Source organism: Lathamus discolor, chromosome 2, assembly GCF_037157495.1.
Source record: "Lathamus discolor isolate bLatDis1 chromosome 2, bLatDis1.hap1, whole genome shotgun sequence".
Classification (NCBI taxonomy): Eukaryota; Metazoa; Chordata; class Aves; order Psittaciformes; family Psittacidae; genus Lathamus; species Lathamus discolor.
This window is the reverse complement of record NC_088885.1, coordinates 12,657,919-12,676,887: the sequence shown is the minus strand read 5'-3', so window position 1 is coordinate 12,676,887 and position 18,969 is coordinate 12,657,919. Positions and strand designations below refer to the sequence as shown.

General features: G+C 41.7%; 1 protein-coding gene across 4 annotated transcripts in view; it reads right to left on the bottom strand.

Moving 5' to 3' along the window:
- GOLGA4 (golgin A4) overlaps positions 1–17,813 on the bottom strand; it is a 54,918-nt gene extending 37,105 nt beyond the window's left edge. For 3 of the 4 annotated variants that reach the window (XM_065665768.1, XM_065665769.1, XM_065665770.1), the window contains exons 1-5: positions 17,686–17,813; positions 11,206–11,298; positions 7,177–7,275; positions 1,839–1,904; positions 398–604 (exon numbers count right to left, since the gene is read on the bottom strand). In XM_065665768.1, the coding sequence (XP_065521840.1) occupies positions 398–604; positions 1,839–1,904; positions 7,177–7,275; positions 11,206–11,298; positions 17,686–17,778 (558 nt within the window). In that variant the 5' untranslated portion in view covers positions 17,779–17,813. The remainder of the gene's footprint in view (positions 1–397; positions 605–1,838; positions 1,905–7,176; positions 7,276–11,205; positions 11,299–17,685) is intronic. The other variant, XM_065665771.1, reaches the window with a different exon arrangement.
- Between the last annotated feature and the right edge of the window lie 1,156 nt (positions 17,814–18,969).

The following is an 18,969-nucleotide window of genomic DNA, read 5'->3' as shown; positions in this document are numbered from 1 at the left end:
ATGCATTGTTCACTTCAAGTTTCAGCAGAAAAGTGCATTTGCTGTCATGCAAGTACAAGCCATGCTCACCTTTGCACTGAACTCTATCCCTTGCTAAGGGCTTTCAGGAGAAGCCTTCACAGGCCTACTTTGTGCGAGGAACCACTAACCAATCTCTATTGCTGACAACGTGACATTATTTACAAACAGAAAAGGATTTCCATCTTTTATTACCAGAAAAACATTTTGACCAATATAGACCAAAAATAACCAGACTTAGAATAATAATTTGACTTTTATGTTAGCTGTAAGTTGATCCCTTTGCTCCACATAAGAAAACAGAAAGATTATCCACTACTGCAACATGTTAGTCTCATTTTTTCCCCCTCTCTGCCCAGGTAAGCCAGTCATTGCCTACCTCCGAGTACTTTCCCCTGTAGTTGCCCAAGCTGCGTTCCATCCTGCGCAGTCGCTGCAGCAGCTGCTCTTTGCTGAGGCTGTCCATTTTTCCCAGAGGCTCTTCCGGCTCACTTTCAATGTCAGAAGGTGGATCAAAGGTGGGACCAGCTGTGTCCAAGTCCAGTCGATTCAAGAAGTCTCTTGAAGAAGTTCGTTCCAGGGACTCCTTAGAAGAAGAGCGGAACAGGGACTCTTTTATTGGGCTTTGAAACAAAGACTCCATGGAGGGAACTCAGAGCCAAAGCCTCTGAGTGAAAGACTGAGTGTCACTTAGCTGCAAAAAATCAAAGCAAGTAATTCTGCACTGCTTTTAGGCAGACAGACACAGTAAAATCCAGAGACCTGACCTGGGCAAAGGAACACATGCATGACACCAAATAACTACCACTCCCTTGGAAGAAGCACCTCCTCGGCCGAAAACTCAATCATGCAACTACCAGATGCAGGCAATTTCAGAGAGCAACTAAAGCCAATAATTTACAGATCTGATTTAAATGTGCATCTGTGTAACTACTTTAAAAAGAAATGTAAACTCAAACAAATAGTTCCATTTACTGTTGTCCCAAATTTATAAAAAAAAAATTGTGACTTATTGCCACGTTAAACAGAAGATTGTGTTTATCTCAAAGACATAAAAATATCTTCCTATGATTAAAAGAACAGATGTATTGTAAAAGTCCTTGCGTAACAGCTCTAGCACGCACTCTTACACCCTCCTTTTCTTATTTTAAATGGCTTTACGATTTCTACACAAAATATGATTATTGATTCATGCAGCTGCAGTACTTAATGCTGTTCTAAACCAAAAGGTTCTGTGCTATGGTACTGTATACTGCTAGTGCTATAGAAGTGATTTGAAAGCATGTACTGAACAATGTTGCTCCCACAACCAAGTGCTGGGGCACATGTGCTAGAAGCCACTGCTAATCCCACTCCAGCAAGCTGAATATTCACAAGACATACTGAAGAATGACTTCTACCTTGATCATTAGTAATGATTCTTTTTTAAGCCTACCACTTATTTTCTTTCCCTTCAGCTAGAAGTTAGCTTTCTAATGATGCAATATGCCCCCCAGTTTGGAAACTGAGGTTAATACCCTGTATCCTGTGCTGGCTGGATTTATGAGCAATGAGACACACTGCCAGATACCGCTAACCCTTCCCTGCAAGAAAAAAGATCCACACATCAACGACACTTAATACCAGCTAATGGGATTACACACAAAAAAAACCCCTCAGTATCCCTTGGTATATTATAATACTCGCCCTTAGTACCCTGACAGGCAAGCATTTATCATCCCTACTCCAGCATGAACATACATACTGGGCACTTAAAGCAACATACCACAAAGACAGCACAGCAGTGAAGAAGATAACCACCCCCCATATCCTCCCCATACCTGTGGAGAGGCTGATCCACTTCCATTGTTTTCTTTGTATAGGAGAAGTGGCTCTCTACAGGAGTTCTACAGGAGGAAAAACAACTGTTAAAAGGAAGAGACTACAAGGACTGTAATTCACCAATTCCTACAAACAGCATCTGTGCTTTTTCCTTGCCTGTGTTTTTTACTTTCTTTTGAATGTTTATTAAAATGTCTTCATGCAAACGAGCTAGTTTGTTAAATTCAAAACAGATTGCTGCAATATACAGAACTACAAAGCAGCTATGTGTGCATGGATTAGTACGAGACATCTGCAAAGGCTGACATCTCCAATTAAATTATTCGTAATGATTATTTATGTAACATTTAAGCACAAATCAAAGAAATACCCAAAAGACAAAATGATAGCAGGAAAAAAATCTGATGACTAGTGTTGTTTATAGCCAACATGAGTAACAGTGGAATCACACCATCTTTCTGTTTAAGTACACTGGGGAGGATGGAGGGTAGAAACTACCTGGAAAAAGGTGCTGGTAACAGGCTGTTTAAGACTTTAAATAAGCACAGGTAGAAAACTAAGACTTAAAGAAAAGAAACTTCCTGTGCAAAACTTCAGGTGTACATCCTTCTGCTCTCCCAAAGAAGGCGAAAACAAAACCCACTCAAAACAACTAAACCAACACAATAGAAAAACAATAGCTTTGGTTGGGGTTTTTTTAAACAAAGTTCAGAGATTTCTATTCCTAATCTGTCTCTCCTGCTTTTCCTATGTCCTGTGTTCAGATGTTTTCTAACCTGTACAAATCCACATAGCTTTCCGGTGTTTAAACCAGGTCAACCGGAAATAGCAAAACATGCCAGAAAACATCTTGGATATGATTTTCTTCCAAGAAAAGCAAAGTACTGAGATATATCTAACAAAGCACATGAGGAATTCAGCTAAAAGCAATGTAACTTACTTTTCAATCAAGATGGACCCCGACAGTTATATGCAAACTGTAAAATCTAAGATGTATACACAAAATATGAAACATAATTGTCCATGTATGTATCTGCTACACAATTACACCCACAGCTTCTGCTCTCTGTGGATACACAGGTAAGCATCCATAAGCATAAATGTAGAAGAGGAATGATTCAGTGCAAAAGGGCTCCAGAAAGGTGTGACATGGCGCAAACTTCATGAAATCACAGTAGAAAGAGAAATCCAGACAGTGAAGACAGGCAGGGAAATGAGCAGTCACTCAGACAAAAAGCAATGAGCAATAACCAGCCATACAAGAACTCTGTTTGGATTTGGAAATCATGCTTCAGCTGGCTTGAACAAAATCTGCATTCTGCTTCAGAGCACTGTCCTGCTGAGTGGATTTATTCCTAGTGGATTAAGAGCTCTTACTAGGTTTTAGACTAAAGCGCTCCTACATTTTATTCTCAGTTCCATTACCTGTCCATTTCTCATTTCCTAACTGGAAGGTTAATAATAAGGGTAATCCAAATAAAAATCTATCTTCTGCTTTATAGCTTACAAAGCATCCACCATGGCAGTGCTGGACTTACAACAGAGGAAGACAAATACAAGATTTACAAACTAACTACACACACTTCTTTCAAAAATCATATATTCTGATACCCACAGAAAGTACTAAAGGAAACTATTGAAGGTTTGTACATCTAATTCAGAAGAATAACTTAATAATATTTAAGATGTATTTTAAAATACAAGATTAAGTGGGTTTATTAAACCTAATAAGGCGTTTATGAATATGAAAACCATGGATGCTGTTCTTTTCTGTTAAGATCCTTAAAAAGCTGCCATTTCAGATCTATGAAGAACCTTAAAAAAAATACCATTTAAAAACTAAAACTAAAGGCATCACTTTTGAAATTTTCCTATTCTTTGCGTTCAATCTGTGTGAATAAAAATAAAACCTATATTGGGGATGAGACTTTCTATTGGCATAAATCATAAAAGGGATGCACTGGTAATCTTTCATATAAAAACTGGACTAGCACATCTAGCTGCTGCAATTCTAAAACACTGTGCTGTGACTTAGGGCCTTAGGGCAAAGGATCATATTCTGGTGTCCAAACTGTGAAGGGTAAGCACAAATGGAAGTTGCTACATGTAAGCATGGATTCAAGAGGCTTTGAAGAGCTTAAAAGCCCTTTCATAAACCTTAAGAGCTGTTTCAGCAAAACTAGAACCTCAGAGCACACACTAGTGCTTTGAAAGTCTTAAACCCAGCGGAGTTACATCAGGGTTTCTGGAAACCAACAGAAGTCTTTTCTCCACAAATCCACGGAACATTCACCACTAGTATCTTCATAGATGATCTGGAAGATGGGATCAAGTAAACTCTGACGGAGTTTGCCACTAAACTTCAAGAATGACACCAAACTGAGTGGGGAACTGGACACTTTGGAAGTGAAAGCCACCGTGCAGGAAGACCTGGATAGGCTGGTAGAGTGAGCTAACAAGAACGTTATAAAGCTCAACAGTGACAAGTGTAAGGTCTTGCACCTGGGTAAACACAGCCCAAGAGTGCAGCACATATCAGAATATACTCAGCATCTCCACGGAAAGGGACCTCAAGGTCCTGTTGGACAACAAGCTCAATGTAAGTGAACAGCATGCAGCTGTGGTAAAGCCAGTAGGATGCTGGGTTACATCAACAAGGGCATGGCCAGCAGAGATATAGTCATTATCCCACTCTTGCTTGGGCTTGTCAGGCCACGCCTGGAATACTGTGTTTGGTTTTGGTCCCTGCTATGCAAAAAGATGAGGACAGGCTGGAGACAGTCCAGAGAAGGGCCACAAAGATGATCCAAGGAGTGAGAAGCTGTGTGAAGAAAGGCTGAGAGAGTTGGTTTTGCTTGGCCTCAAGAAAAGAAGGCTCAGGGGAGACTTTATCACCATGTTCTCCTGGGAAGATTCCAACTGGATGCAAGAAGAAAATTTTTCAGTGAGAACACTCAGTCATTGGAATAATCTCCCCAAGGAAGTGGTGGATTCCCAACACTGGATACTTCTAATATTCACATGGACAGGATGCTGGGACATCTTGTCTAGACTGTACTTTTGCCAAGAAAGGTTGGACCAGATGACCCTTCAAGTCCCAGCCTGGCACTCTATGATTCTATGATCCTGACATTGCCAACATTTTACGCACATTTTAAGTACAAAAGTCCAAAAACACTTTTCAGCCCTCAGAAATGGAAGTCCTTTGCTAAGATCACAAGATGGTACAGAAGATGAAGTATTATAATCCCATTGTTTCCCCAGTCTTTCAGCCTGCATATTCTCTAAAAGCCCTTTAACCAGGCTCACTCAACTTGTGCTTCCTTAATTCTCTATTTCTGAAATGCAAGCTAAGTAATCTTATTTATTTCTCAAAGGTATAAACAGATTCTTAAGTCTAAAGAACGAAAGCTTAAATGTCTGCATTTAAAAACAAAATGTTTAAAACTGTTCTCCTTCCTTCTTGGGTATTCCAAAACTGAGTAAATTACAAAGGAAGGATGAACAGCTTAGTACATATTTTCTTTCCTCACTTTCCTTTAAAAAAAACTTCCGACCAAGCCTAGTAGAACTGTTTCTTCATTGCAACAAACCCCATGCAGCTTAGCTAGTGAAGAGGTTATACTAAATTCATCTATGCCAAAAACCCCACAATTACAGCTACTTCTCTATGCTGCTCACTCTCCTGGACCACATATCATTTGCAGTGATGTGTGATCACTCACATACAGTTAAATTATAACTATTTTCTATGTATGTAGTCTTGTATTATAAATGCGCAAGTCAGTAATTCCTGCCACTAAAGTATATACTGAAAGATAGCACATAGGTAACACTTGAGCATTCACAGAAATATGTCTTTCAGAATGTAAATGTACTAGGTATACAAAGTAATGTAGTGAAAAACAGCCCAAAACTGCTTACTGCTGTACGTGTAGAAAAGCTTAGTTAAATTAGCAGTGGAACTTTAAGTAGTGATCACTACACCTGGAACATGCCCCACATATCTAGAACAGAAAAAAGACAAAAAGATTTGGAAACTATTTCAGAACTACAGGTTTCGGCACAGTCTGAACATCCATTTTGCTCCCCATCAGAAAGCTCAATCTTGAGAACACCACAACTGAGCAACTAATGAATTTGTGCTTAGGGACGTGCTCTAAACAAGCATAACCCTTTACAACAAATGAACGCTTTCCACAGATCACCTTTTAAATCACTGTTTTAAGCCAATCTTGCTTAGCTTGAGAAGTCCAACACAGCACGGTGTGTTGGTCTGTGTCCATCTGCTTATCAAATTTCTCTCCTGTTACAGCTTCCAGTGACTCGTCATTTTTAGCCTCTGCACCAGCAGCAAAAAAAGCACTTGCTCAACTGGAAAAGCAAAGTAATCATAAAGCAGAAGGATGAGGTGGAACTATAAAAAACACTGTGCTCCAAATCACTACAGACTCAGGAAAGGAAGGCCATGCCTCTGAAGTATGCGAAGGATGCCATCCCAGTCCTGTGACAATAAGGAGAATACAGCTCTGTACGTGTGTATGTTAGAAAGAAGGCTGCTTTCCTCTCCATGCTGGCTTTTTCTCCACTCGTTCTCACGGAGTTTCTCCACTTGTATACTATGAAAAGCAACCTGGTCTAGTGGAAGGCACCCCCGCTTGTGGCAGGGGGGCTGGAACTGGATGAGCTGTAAGGTCCTGTCAAACCCAAATCATTCTAGGATTCTATGAAAACAACATTACCAGGCAAAGAAATACATACTTAAAATCTAATTATTAAAAAAGAGAATATTTATTCTCACAATAATAGATGCCACATCATGAACTAGGAGTAAATGAATTTCACAGTCTACGTGAGATAATTATTTCCTGCTACCATTCGTAGTAAATGACATAGTGAGGCTTTCACAGTACACAGCAAAAAAACAGGTAATCGTCAAAGACAAATCAAATAAAAGACAAATCAATCTTAGTATTTTTCATATCCATTTGCTTGAAATACATACAGACATAGATAAAAACAAAAAGGAAGACTTTCAGTGGCATTAATGAATTCTATGCAGCAAATGCACAAACTTGTGCAACAATTAAATTGTGTTGGTTACCTGCATAACAGAAAACGTGTTAATTTTTTTATGTTACAATAAATTCACATCATACAGCACACCAGCCAGGAGCTAATCAGGTACTACCTCTGTGAAATTTAGTGCAGGGTTAGCAACAGAGTAGTTAAGATGCCTTTGTGAGAACAAGCCACAAGCAACACTAGGTTTGCCGTCTATTACAGTATTCTCCTTCCCCTGCTAAAGGCATCACTAAGAGGGGTGGGAGGACTCACCACACTGTCACTCTGTGGCTTAGGTTGTTTGGTGGGATCCAAAGCAAAGATAGTATACTCAGAGAGAAAAGCAGGCTCTGCTATCATCCCGGCTAGCAGCTGTCATTCAATGCAAAAAGTAGGAAAACGAAAATAAATCAAGTAATAAGGTCATGAAAACGTCGCACGATTTCACTTGGTTTTTCCGCACTGTTCAAAACATCACAATACAGCCATTTACAAGAAAAGAGATATTGATAAAGGCAGGACATAACCAGAAAATATGCATTAGATCATTTCAGAACAGCCAAAATACACTGTATTAAAATGAAATTGCAAGATATTTCCTCCCCAGTAGCCAAGAAGTCTCATACTTCAAATAGGCAGCAGTAACAGCAGAATCTACCCCTCATGGTGCAAGAGCAGTATGGCTGCATCTTCTCATTAGTGAGTTCATCCTCCATTCGCAGATGCTGGGTACCCAACAATTAAAATATTTAAGTACTTGCTCACGGTATTTTTGTTACACCAGCAGATCACTACCTGCTACATCTTTACAGCTAGATTATAGGCACAGCTGTCTAATGAGTCCTATAATTACACTACCTAATGCTTTCCAATACATACATGTGTTTTTATCTGCACAATTTAATTTTTGTAATCACCTATTAAGTAAGGCTTTAAACTAGCTAATCTAGTGAACTTGGGGATGGGGAAAAGGGTATTAAAAGTCACTAAAAATTATTCACATATCCCTGGAAAAAAGGCAAGGAACGATCTGTTAGTCTGCCAAAATTAAGCAGACTTAAATACTTCCACAATGGATTCTTGCACTTCAGGATGTGGCCTAAAACCCACTTGGAATTATCTCGGTGGCTTCAGAAACATTACACATACCTGGCGCTACACTGTCTAACGTACCGCTTGCACCACATTATTGTTATGCCAGTGATGTGATCAATAAAACTAGACAAGCAGGGAATCCAATTGGACTGGAGCATACTGGAAACAGCCACAATGTGCGAAGATGTAAGTAATCCTTTAAGTAACCTTCTCTAATCCTCAGAGTGCCATTGAAGCACACTTGAAGCTTGCTGTAGAAATCCTACTAAGATCTTCAAACATTCTGCTCCAAATATACTCCAGGGTAAATGAAAACCCTACCCCATACTGACCTTCATCTCAGGCACCAAATTAAAGCTATGGTATTGCTGATCTTCAGTCACAATATTTATCCTCTTTTTTGCAGTAAAATCTTACTAACCAGTGAATGCACTAGGAGTTATAAAATCCAGGCTTTAGATACAAACTAGGTTATACGGCCTCCAAAATTTAGTTTTAAATTTGCGTGTCAGAGAGGAAAAACATATAGACATACCTGAACCACTACCAACTTTGTATGGCAATGTCTGTTTAGAAGTACTTTAAATTAAATATATGAATACAGAAAAGATGCAGCATTAACGAAGGTACTGAAGGAATATTATTTAAATTAATTTAAAAACAGAGTCATTACATAGCACTAGAGTGAGACTGGAAAGTACCTTGGCTAGTTTAGCTCTAAGGACAGCTATATATATTGTGCTCTGGTGTCAATTCCATAACACTCATGAGGATGTGAGTGATATTTGATCTGCATGACTGGGAAGTCACCCACAGCAAGCTATCAGCTGCTTGCTCTCAGCTGGTGGTTCCAAACTAGTTTTATTATCTTCTGCAGGTGGGTCTGACTTGTAATTAAATATATATAATATAGAACAGGAACTTATTTGAACTTCTACGAACTATACTGAATATGATTAGACATATTTCACCTCAAATTCTGTTTGAGAGTCAATGCAGTAACAGTTTGAAAACCAAACTTCTATTCTTCCCTAGAAAAGACCGGAAGCACTAAGTAAGCATGTTTTAATTATCCGGGGCTGTTTCAAATGACACCAAGACTAACTTAGAAAGCACCTGATATACAAATTGTCTGAAGAGGTTCCATGCAAGTATCAGTGTATACTTTTGCCTAACACTGTACTCGTATTTTATGACCTACTTGCAAGAACAGAACACAGAACTAGACAGATTTCTGCTTCTTCCTTATACATGGTAAGATTATGAGCTTCTCTAACACTGCCTCCGGAGATCCACAGCTTCACTAAAATAGAAGCTGAAAACAAAAGTGGGCATGAAAAAGAAGCTTACCTAGTATTCCATGAATGGAGCACACAAGTTTGATGGTCATTTTTAAACACTGAGAATGTTTTGGAATCTTGAAAATTAAGAAAACCTTAGCATTGCAGAATGCAAAGCAAGAATGTTTGCCTGTACCGTTTAGCCTATTCTTTGAGCAGACTAATTCTGTCATTTACAAATGCAATTCACTCTGAAATTGATTTTGCTCTAAAAATACTGAGTTTAAGTTCAAGCTTTCACATGCAATACTTGCAACTTTGATATTACAGCACTAAAAAAGTGAGAACATGATCTGTTAAAGACGTACTAAAACATAATATCCCAGAGGGAGGACAGAGAACATACAAAACAACTATGAAACACTGTAATTTTGCTTAACTTTCAGTACCAAAAGGGTTAGCAATTATTTGTGTACTACAAGAGCATTTTAGCATGATACTCTTCAAACAAACATTTTCAATGTATTAAATATTGTCCAACTTCAGTTCACTGTAATGCCACTGCCCTCTGTACATGAAACATCTGCCTGGTCAAAAGAGAACACTGCAGAAAAACATGCCCCCAAGATGATGTAATGCATTCATATAATCAGGGTATATAGTTTTAGAGATAGTATGCAATATCTGCATCTTCTTAAAGCATAGTAATACTGCCCCTGAACTGAATTTTATGAAAATCTAATCTAACAAACAGATTTCCAAGACAATTTGCTTTTGATCATTATCAATATTTACAAGAAATAGTTGGAGAAGAGGTTTCATGTCTTGATCATTTAAATTTGTCATCATTTTAGAAAAAATTTCCATTTGTTGTAAACCCAGTTCTTATAAAAAAAAAAAAAAAAAAAAAAAAAAAAAGATTTTCCATCCCCTCAACAGCTTCTCTACCTTCTGAATTCCTAATTACAGGATATGTTTAACAAACAAAATTCTCATAACAGCTCCCCAAGCCCAAGGATAACTGTAAACCTGAAGTCACTTTAGTATTCTGCTTCCATATTTCTCATTCCGCCCCTCTGATCAGTCCAGTGTAACCACTGTATTTAGAGCATATAGTTCTTCCAACATAATTCAGCATGTCCTGCGGGGAATCCTTTGCTTCTGCTGTTTGTCTGGAAAAGTAGCCTGAAAATAGCAGTCTGCTGGGGGCCACATATGTCTAATGAAGCACTACAAGACAAAATGTAGTTCTACAGAAAGCACTGATACATGCAGACCACATCAGTGGAACCCACCAATATTTGAACACATGAAATAATATTGATGGCAGATTATCTCCCCTGTTCATTCTAGGATGCTAGTCAGGGTTACCCATCACCCCCGTAGTGATTTTAATGATGTTTTATGGTGGATAATGTAACTTTTTATTGTTTGTCGGTTTTTGCAGGGAGAGTGGGGTTGGTGTTTAATTTTGATAATTATTACTGGTACGACTAGAAACATTCACAAGGGCCCAGTTTAAGCCTTTAGGCTCACCTGCCTTAAGTTACTTGAGCACCTAACTGGATTCCCCCAACTTTTCAATCAAAGTTAGTCTCTCTGCATGTAACTTCTGTCTCACTACCCCACTGGGTTCAGTTCATGAGTAAGACTTTTAAAACCTGAGGATTTAAAAGGTTTCCTAATCTGGGGGTTAACCACTACAGCTTAAAGGTCTGGTTTACTCATCTGAAACACTTCACTATTTAACCTAGACTATTTTTACCTATATTTAACCTGAAAATTAGACTATTTGTATCTATAAATCCACAGAAAATACTGGTATCGAAGAATCAAAGAAAAAATAAAAAAGGTTAAACAAGGACACAAGTTAGATTTTTTTTTTTTGTTTAAGTTCAAAAAAACAGAAAAACAGTTCTCAACTGACCTCTTTGTCTGGTAAAGAGTCATCATCAGTCTGATCCGTAAACGAAGATGTGCTGCTGCTTCTACCAAGTGGTGGAGGGGATTTGGAAGGGACCTACAGAGAAAACACATATATCAACAAGTAATAATATTAAAGTCCAGAACTAGTTATTCCATATTATAATTTATTTCAACAATCAGTAACTGTAGCATATTTACTTCAACAACTACTAACTGTATCATCTTAGTAAAGCCTGGTCTAGATCTTCCTTTTAAAGAAAACAACCAGTTCCACATACTGTCTGTGACGAGTTCTACCTCACTACAAGGCCTCTAGAGCAGAAAATGTCATGAATCAGCTACAAGAGCATTAAACAAAATTAGTTATTTTGGTTATTTCTGACCATGCTCCTCCTAGACCAGATTTGAAACTCAACCCTCCTAATACTTCAGCAACATAGTACAGCTGCTTGAGGTTTAAAAGTTTTACAAACTAAAAGGGATTCAAGCACTTACATACGGAATACCATCTGATTCCTTTAAGAGATTAACAACAACAACAACAAAACAAACAACCAACAAAAGAAGGAAAAAAAACCAACCTGCTTATAAAAATGAATCTAAAGAGCAGAAGAAAATGACACATTTTATGGTATCTATATGAACCTGTTCTTCCCAAAATTTCATAGCTACACACTGAGTGAGACTACAGCAAGCCACACCAACCCATCCCAGATGTAGCTTGTCAGCCTCACACTTCAAAATTCAAGTCTAAAACTTCACTATAAATCCACTGAATATTAAAATATCAACAAGCTTCCATACACAAAGAAACTAATTTACACCATCTCATTAGGTATATACTACAGCATCATCAGAATGAACAAAGTGTTTAAAAAGAACCCCAACAAACCAAAAATGACCACCAAAAAGAACAGTAACTACCACAAATCCTTTAACACTTTGTTGCAGCGCCACCACTGAGGGTGCATACATAAATTCTGCCTTGCAAAATGCTTGTCTCACATAACAGTTGGATGTAATCAAACACGACTGCCAGAGTAGCAGACCACTGAAAAGATATTGCCAAAAAAAAAAGACACTTTTTTCAGAGAATTACACTCAATTTATAGCCTAAATCAGTAAGCACATTTTGTAGAGTTTGGATACTAATGAATTAACATCAACATCATACAGAACACAAGACTATTCCAAAATAAGTCACAGTTACAGGTCTGACCCAAGTGGGCGCAGTGCTCCCACCTGAAAATGCAACTCAAAAGTCAAACACCTCACCTAGCACCAAATAAAGCATTCACCATGAAAGCTCTATGTCCTGGTGCAAAATTTAAGACCAAAAATATTCACAGGGATTGAGGAACAACAATGATCTATTCATGCCAACAACTCTCCTTCTCTTGTTCTTGCTCCCTAACCCAGTACCAGCGTGCCCTGGTTTCAGCTGTGCTAGTTTTCTTCCTAGGAGCTGCTGCAGTGGTATCTTTTGGATTTAGTCTGAGAATCACGCTGGCAACACACCAATGTTTTAACTGTTGCTGAGTAGTGCTTACCCTGATCAAGGACTTTTCAGTCTCTCATGCTCTGCCAGTGAGGAAGGGCACAAAAAGCTGAGAGGAAGCAGAGACAGGACACCTGCCCCAAACTAGCCAAAAGGGTATTCCATCCCATAGCACATCATGCCCAGTGTATAAACTGGGGAGAGTCTTCTAGAGGAAACTGATCGCTGCTCAGGTCAGGCTGGGTAGCAGGTGGGTGGTGAACAATTGTATTGTGCATCAATTGTGGTTTTTTCCTCTTCCCTTTCCCCTTTTAATTTTGTATCTTCTCCCCTTATTTCCCTTATCATTATTATTAGTAGTAGTAGTATTACACTATTCTTTAGTTACTAAACTGTTATCTCAAACTGTGGGTTTTACATTCTTTTGATTTTCCTCCCCATCCCACCCAAGGAGGGGAGAAGGAGCGAGGTAAGCGACCAGCTGCATAGTACCGAGTTGCCAGTTGGGCTTAAACCAAGACACAGTAATTTAAAGATCACTTCTGGCCCTCACCAAACAGCAGAAAAACAGTTTTGTAAGTTCACCATCACCACTTCGGTGCTGTTGAGGAGCACGAACGTATTTCTTCATGTCTTCACTCCGCCCTTAATGGTTCTACAGATTTCACTGCTCTAGAACAGAGGTAATGTAACAGGATAGAATAGTTCAGTTGAAAGGGACCTACAACAATCACCCAGTCCACCTATCTGACCACTTCAGGGCTGACCAAAAGTTCAAGTGTGGTACTACACTCTGTGGGAAAACTGGGGGGGGGGGGGGACAGGGGGACAGCGGAGGGGGGAAAGGGGAGGGTGTCGCAGTATTAGAGAAAACTGAGGCCTAGAAGTTGTAGTACTAAGGAACTGGTTAAGGGTGAAATACAGTTGGTACTTCCATTTGCTATGCATGGAATCTACTCCACCACTGCTCCCTATCCAACACAACCTGCCATCATACCATGTGCTACTTTGTCCAGAAGGATGCTGAGAGGGAGAGCATCAAACCCCTTACTAAACCCCAGAAGAACCACATTCACCACCTCCCCTTCACACAGCAGGTAGGTGACCTTACCATATGTCCTGGGTTTACCAGGAGCCGTTTTGTTCTTAGGAACTGATGAAAGCTCTGTGTTTTGACTTCAAGCCTGGTAACAGAGCTGACACCACTGATTGTTTTTACTTGTTGCTAAGTAATGTTTATTCTGGGCAAGGACTCTGTGAGTCTCATGCTCTGCTGGGGATGAGGGGAGGCCGGGAGGAAGCAGAGACAGGACCCCTGACCCAAACTAGCCAAAGAGGTATTCCATACCACAGCACGTCATGCCCAGGGAGGGAACTGGGAGTTACCCGGAAAGGCACACTCCCTCTCTTAGGGGGGGTCGAACTCGTTCGGCGGTGGTATCGTATTCTCTTGTTATTTTCCCTTATCAATACTATCATTGGCGGTAGCAGCAGTGATTTGTGTTATACCTTAGTTACTGGGCTGTTCTTATCTCAGCCCGTGGGAGTTACATTCTCCTGATTCTCCTCCCCATCCCTTCGGGAGTGGGGAGGGTCGGGGGGGGGGGGGGGTGAGTGGACGACCTGTGTGGTTTGGTTTAAACCACGACACCATAGAAGGATAGAAAATTAATTAAATGGGAGTTTTCCTTTGTGAACCCATGCTGACTGTGCCTGATGCTTGCACTGTTCTTTGAATGCCTTTCAAAAGCACCAGTATGACCGTCTCTGTAATTTTTCCAGGAACTGAGGTTAGACTACCAAGTCTGTTGCTTCCTGGGTCTTCCCTCACACACTCCTTGTAATCTGGAATAACACTGGCTAGCTTCCAGTCAGCAGGGACCTCCCCAGACTCCCAAAAGGACTGAGAGGGGTCCTGCTGTAACATCTGCTAGTTCCTTTAGTACTCTGATGAATCCCATCAGGTCCCATGGAGTTGTGAACATTCAGCCAAGACAGCTGGTACCTTACAATTCCAGTGTCTGCAAATGGGAAGTCACTGCTCACGCAGTCATGGTTCTCCAACTCAGGGGACCCTAAGGTCTGTCAGTATTATTAAAGACTGATGCAAAACCACACTGAATGTCTCTGCCTTTTCTTCATCCCCATTTGCCAGGTGACCATCTCCAACAAGTATCGGTCCAGGAGACACATGGAATTGCAACAGCATTTTTCCTTGCCAGAAGTTAGATACGGATACGTTCTTCAGCCTGTGAGTGGCAGAGCATAGCTACTCCAAATCTGACAGACAACACCAGTCTGCTAAGCATTCAGATGAAAGAGGGAAGGCTACAAAGGCCTCCTCAGAAAAAGTGTTACACTTGAGAAGTTTTGCCTCTGGATTTAAGCAGTCGTAGGTCAGCAAAGTTAATCTCGGGCACAACAAACCAGAGTACAAATGACAAGTTCTAGTTTCAAAGCAGAAGGTAAGAATAGAGCAGAGAAGCCATGGTGAGTGAAGGCTCCCTACAACAGGGTATAGAAAAGTGCGAAAATGAATGCAAACAAAAGCCTCATGCAACTTAGAAATGTGATGCATTTGCAACATTTGGGTTGAAAACGTCTTGATAGAAAGTAGATGAGAATCTGTATGATGAGTACACAATGTGTATAATGCATTTTAAGGATCCAAATTACTAAAAGCAAGGTAACAAAAGTAAATTCTACACTCTCTTCAAGACTCCAGCACATTTTACAGGCCTCAGAACCTTCTCGCTCCCTCCTAATTTACAGAATCTGTTTTCAAATGAGACGTGAGAGGTGAGCAGAGCTGCCTACTTTACTTTTAAAAAACAAATTTAACTCCAATTTCCTGCTGGTGCTCCTTGAGGGCAACTGAAGAGTAAGCAATACTGCAAGACAACCATTTTACACACTGAAAAGCTGTTCTCATTTTCTGCTTCACGTCAACCCTTGAGTGACATGATCCACTCTGTCCACAGTACAGCAGACTAGGTGAAAGTATTGTTTACTGTAAGCTCTTGTATTAGGTCTCACAAAACTTGCCCATGTTCATCTTCACAATCAAATCAAGACTGCAGTACATTACACTTTCGGGTGCACATGTTCACTCAGGCCTAAATTTATTCACAAGGCTGATTTTCAGCAAGTACCAATCCCTTCACACATGCACCGAATATCCTGAACTAAGTGGGTCACAATATTGCATGCTGCTCATTGAAAATAGTAAGCTCTGCAACTCAATCTCTTCACACTGTACTCAAAGTTCACCACATATGCCACTGGCAAAAATGTACTTAACTAACTAGAGAAGACTCAGGGTTAATAACTATGAAAAAGCTTAAAATAAAACTCAACAAGCTACATAAAGCTTTACAGTAGATCCATTTCCAAAAATACTGTCCCCATTTGACAAACGAGTCATTTAAATAAATACTATGTAGCTCCATGTCAGCAGTTTTGAAACCATGGTCTAATACTGCGACTATGCAGTGTCAGATCTCCCTGTGGTTCAAATTACATCCAGATCAAGAGCAGGCAACTGATGGCCTACTTGTAGAATTAACCAAATTATCTGCCTTAGCTTAACATTCACATGATACAGAGCTTGTACCAGTTTTACTATTTTAGACTCCAAAAAGAATACTTAACCCAGCAAAAAGCCAAAGAAGCACAAGCAGGTATCACCTTTTTCAGCACAGAGTTAACTTCACAAGTTAACTTGTGAAAGTCCTTCTACATAAATCTGAACTGGTAGAGAGCATTTATTCTGCTTCAACACATGCATGAAATCATCACAACACTTTTTTGGCCATTGTCACTTCATAGATACTCACCCATGTCATCTCTGATGTGCATATCTGATGTGCATTATTATAATTTAAACCCAGTAGTTTCTAGGATTCAACGCTAGTCATAACTTTGTGAAACTATATAAGGGAAAAATGGCCAGTTAAATTATGACTAAAAACCCAAAAAGCCTCGCTCTTGGCTTTATACTACATTGCCAGGTTTTCCACAGTTAAAAAGAAAAGAGTAAGAATAAGGTATGCAGATTAGCCCCTTAAATGATGGAAACAGAAGGGACTTACAGGAACTGAAAGAACAAACATACAGATGAGATAAAAAGATAATTAGCCATCGCAATACCGGATCATTATCCGGTGCACAGGAAAGCGTCACACAGGCTGAGAGAATTGGGCTTGTTTAGCCTGGAAAAGGGAAAGCTCCAGGGAAACCTTGTGACAGTCTTCCAATACCTAAAGCAGCCCTAGAAGAAACCTGGAGAGTGACTTTTAGAAGGGCCTGTAGGGACAGGACAAGGGGGAACTGTTTTAACCTCCCGGAGGGGAGATTGCGATTAGACATTTGGAAGAAACTCCTGGCACAGGGTGCCCAGAGAAGCTGCGGCTGCCCCATCCCTGGCAGTGTTCAAGGCCAGGTTGGACACAGGGGCTTGGGGCAACCTGCTCTAGTGGAAGGTGTCCCTGCCTGTGGCAGGGGGTTGGGACTGGATGAGCTTTAAGGTCCTTTCCAACCCGAACCATTCTCTAACTCTTTAAATGCTGACGAAGAGTTCCACGTCTATTTCACTCCGTTTGACGCTCAAGCAAGAAGTGGTTTTCACATTCCTCCAGAAGCCAGCCTTTAACCTTAGAGCGGCTGAAAGGAACACCCTGGGCAGCCCCTGGAGCGGCTCTCCCCTAGCGACACAGCTACCCTTCCAAGTTACAGCGAAGAGGCCCGGCGCTGACAGAGCCGGCCCCACAGCCCTCGGCCGGCCGCCACACACGGGAGCCAATGTCTACGCTCCACGACCCTCCTGCACCGGCACCGGGACCGGGACCAGGACGCCGAGGCCTTCCCGGGCGAACCGCGGCCCTGCCCGGCCGGGCACCGCGAATCGCCCGGAGCTCCGGCCCGGCCCCGCCCCCGCAGCGACCCTCCGGTCAGTCCCGCACCACCGCGGCCCCCCTGCGGTACCTGCGACGGCAGCGGCGCGGCTCGTCCTCTCGCCCCGCGCGGCGACGCCTGCTCCTGCTCCTCGCTGATCTTCTGCTTCAGCTTCTTGAACATGGTGGCGTGAGGGAAGGAGGGAGGGGGCGGGCGGCGCGGGCGGCGAGGGCAGCGCGGCGTGCCCCGCAGGCAACGCGTCCCGCCGCACGGGTGAGCGGCGCGGCGGCGGGACCGAGCAAGGCTCGCCCCAGCCCCGCGGAGCCGCCGCCGCCGCCCCTCCCTCTCCTCCCTGCGTGTCCCCCCCCCAACAGCGGAGCAGGTGAACGCCGCGGTGCTGCGCCTGCGCGGCCAACGTGGAGCCGAGCTCCGCGGGCGGTACGGGGAGCGTCGAGGCACAAACTTCCCGGCGGGATGCCCGGCGCTGTTCTTCCTCCTCCCGCCCCAGGAGGCGGCAGTGCCCGCCCGCGGCCCTGCCACCGCTGCTCGGTCAGCAGTGAGGGGGGTTCAGAGCTGTGGCAGCCGCTGCGCACTCCGCCGCTGTGAGGGATTGTAAGCCCTTACGTGTTAGCACTGAGGTGCTCGATTCTCGGGCTTCTGATAACTCCGGACTAAGAAGATGCGCAAAAGTTGCTTTTTGAAACTGCCTGGAAAGCTGTCCGCTAGTAACAGAACGATTAGGGTTGGAAAGGACCTTTAAAGACCACCTAGTTCCAGCCCCCTTGCCATGGCAGTGGCACCTTCCACTAGAAGAAAGTTGCATTGATTGCATTTAGTCCACCCCAAAACCTTACGAGTATTCCTGTATTTGTAAATATGAGGTATATTGCTTACAAATACAGTGTCACTGCCTCAGACTGTATATCAATATGGTTGTAGGCCCTTTATACATATAAATATATATATGAATGTATATAAATATACATATCCACCCTTATTTGTGGAAAGGTGGCATTTGCCACCATTGTTGTTATCTCTTTGAAACTATGGGGGAAATGCTCTTGGCAGCTTTAGTTTAAAACCTATGGCTTTAGAGCCCTTGTTGGCTGAGATCTGTGTGTATGTTCAGTCCTGTCCATAGAGATGCAGGGAGTTGTCAGCAGGAGCTGCCATTCATTCTCCCAACAGTGGGATTGTTTTGAAACTTACCGTGTTACAGTGATGTTGTATTAAGGCTAGAAATACACTATGCTATTTGCAAGAAATCAGAGAATCCCAGGCTGGTTTGTGTTGGAAGGGACCTTAAAGCTCATCCAGTTCCAACCCCCTGCCACGGGCAGGAACACCTTCCACTAGAGCAGGTTGCTCCAAGCC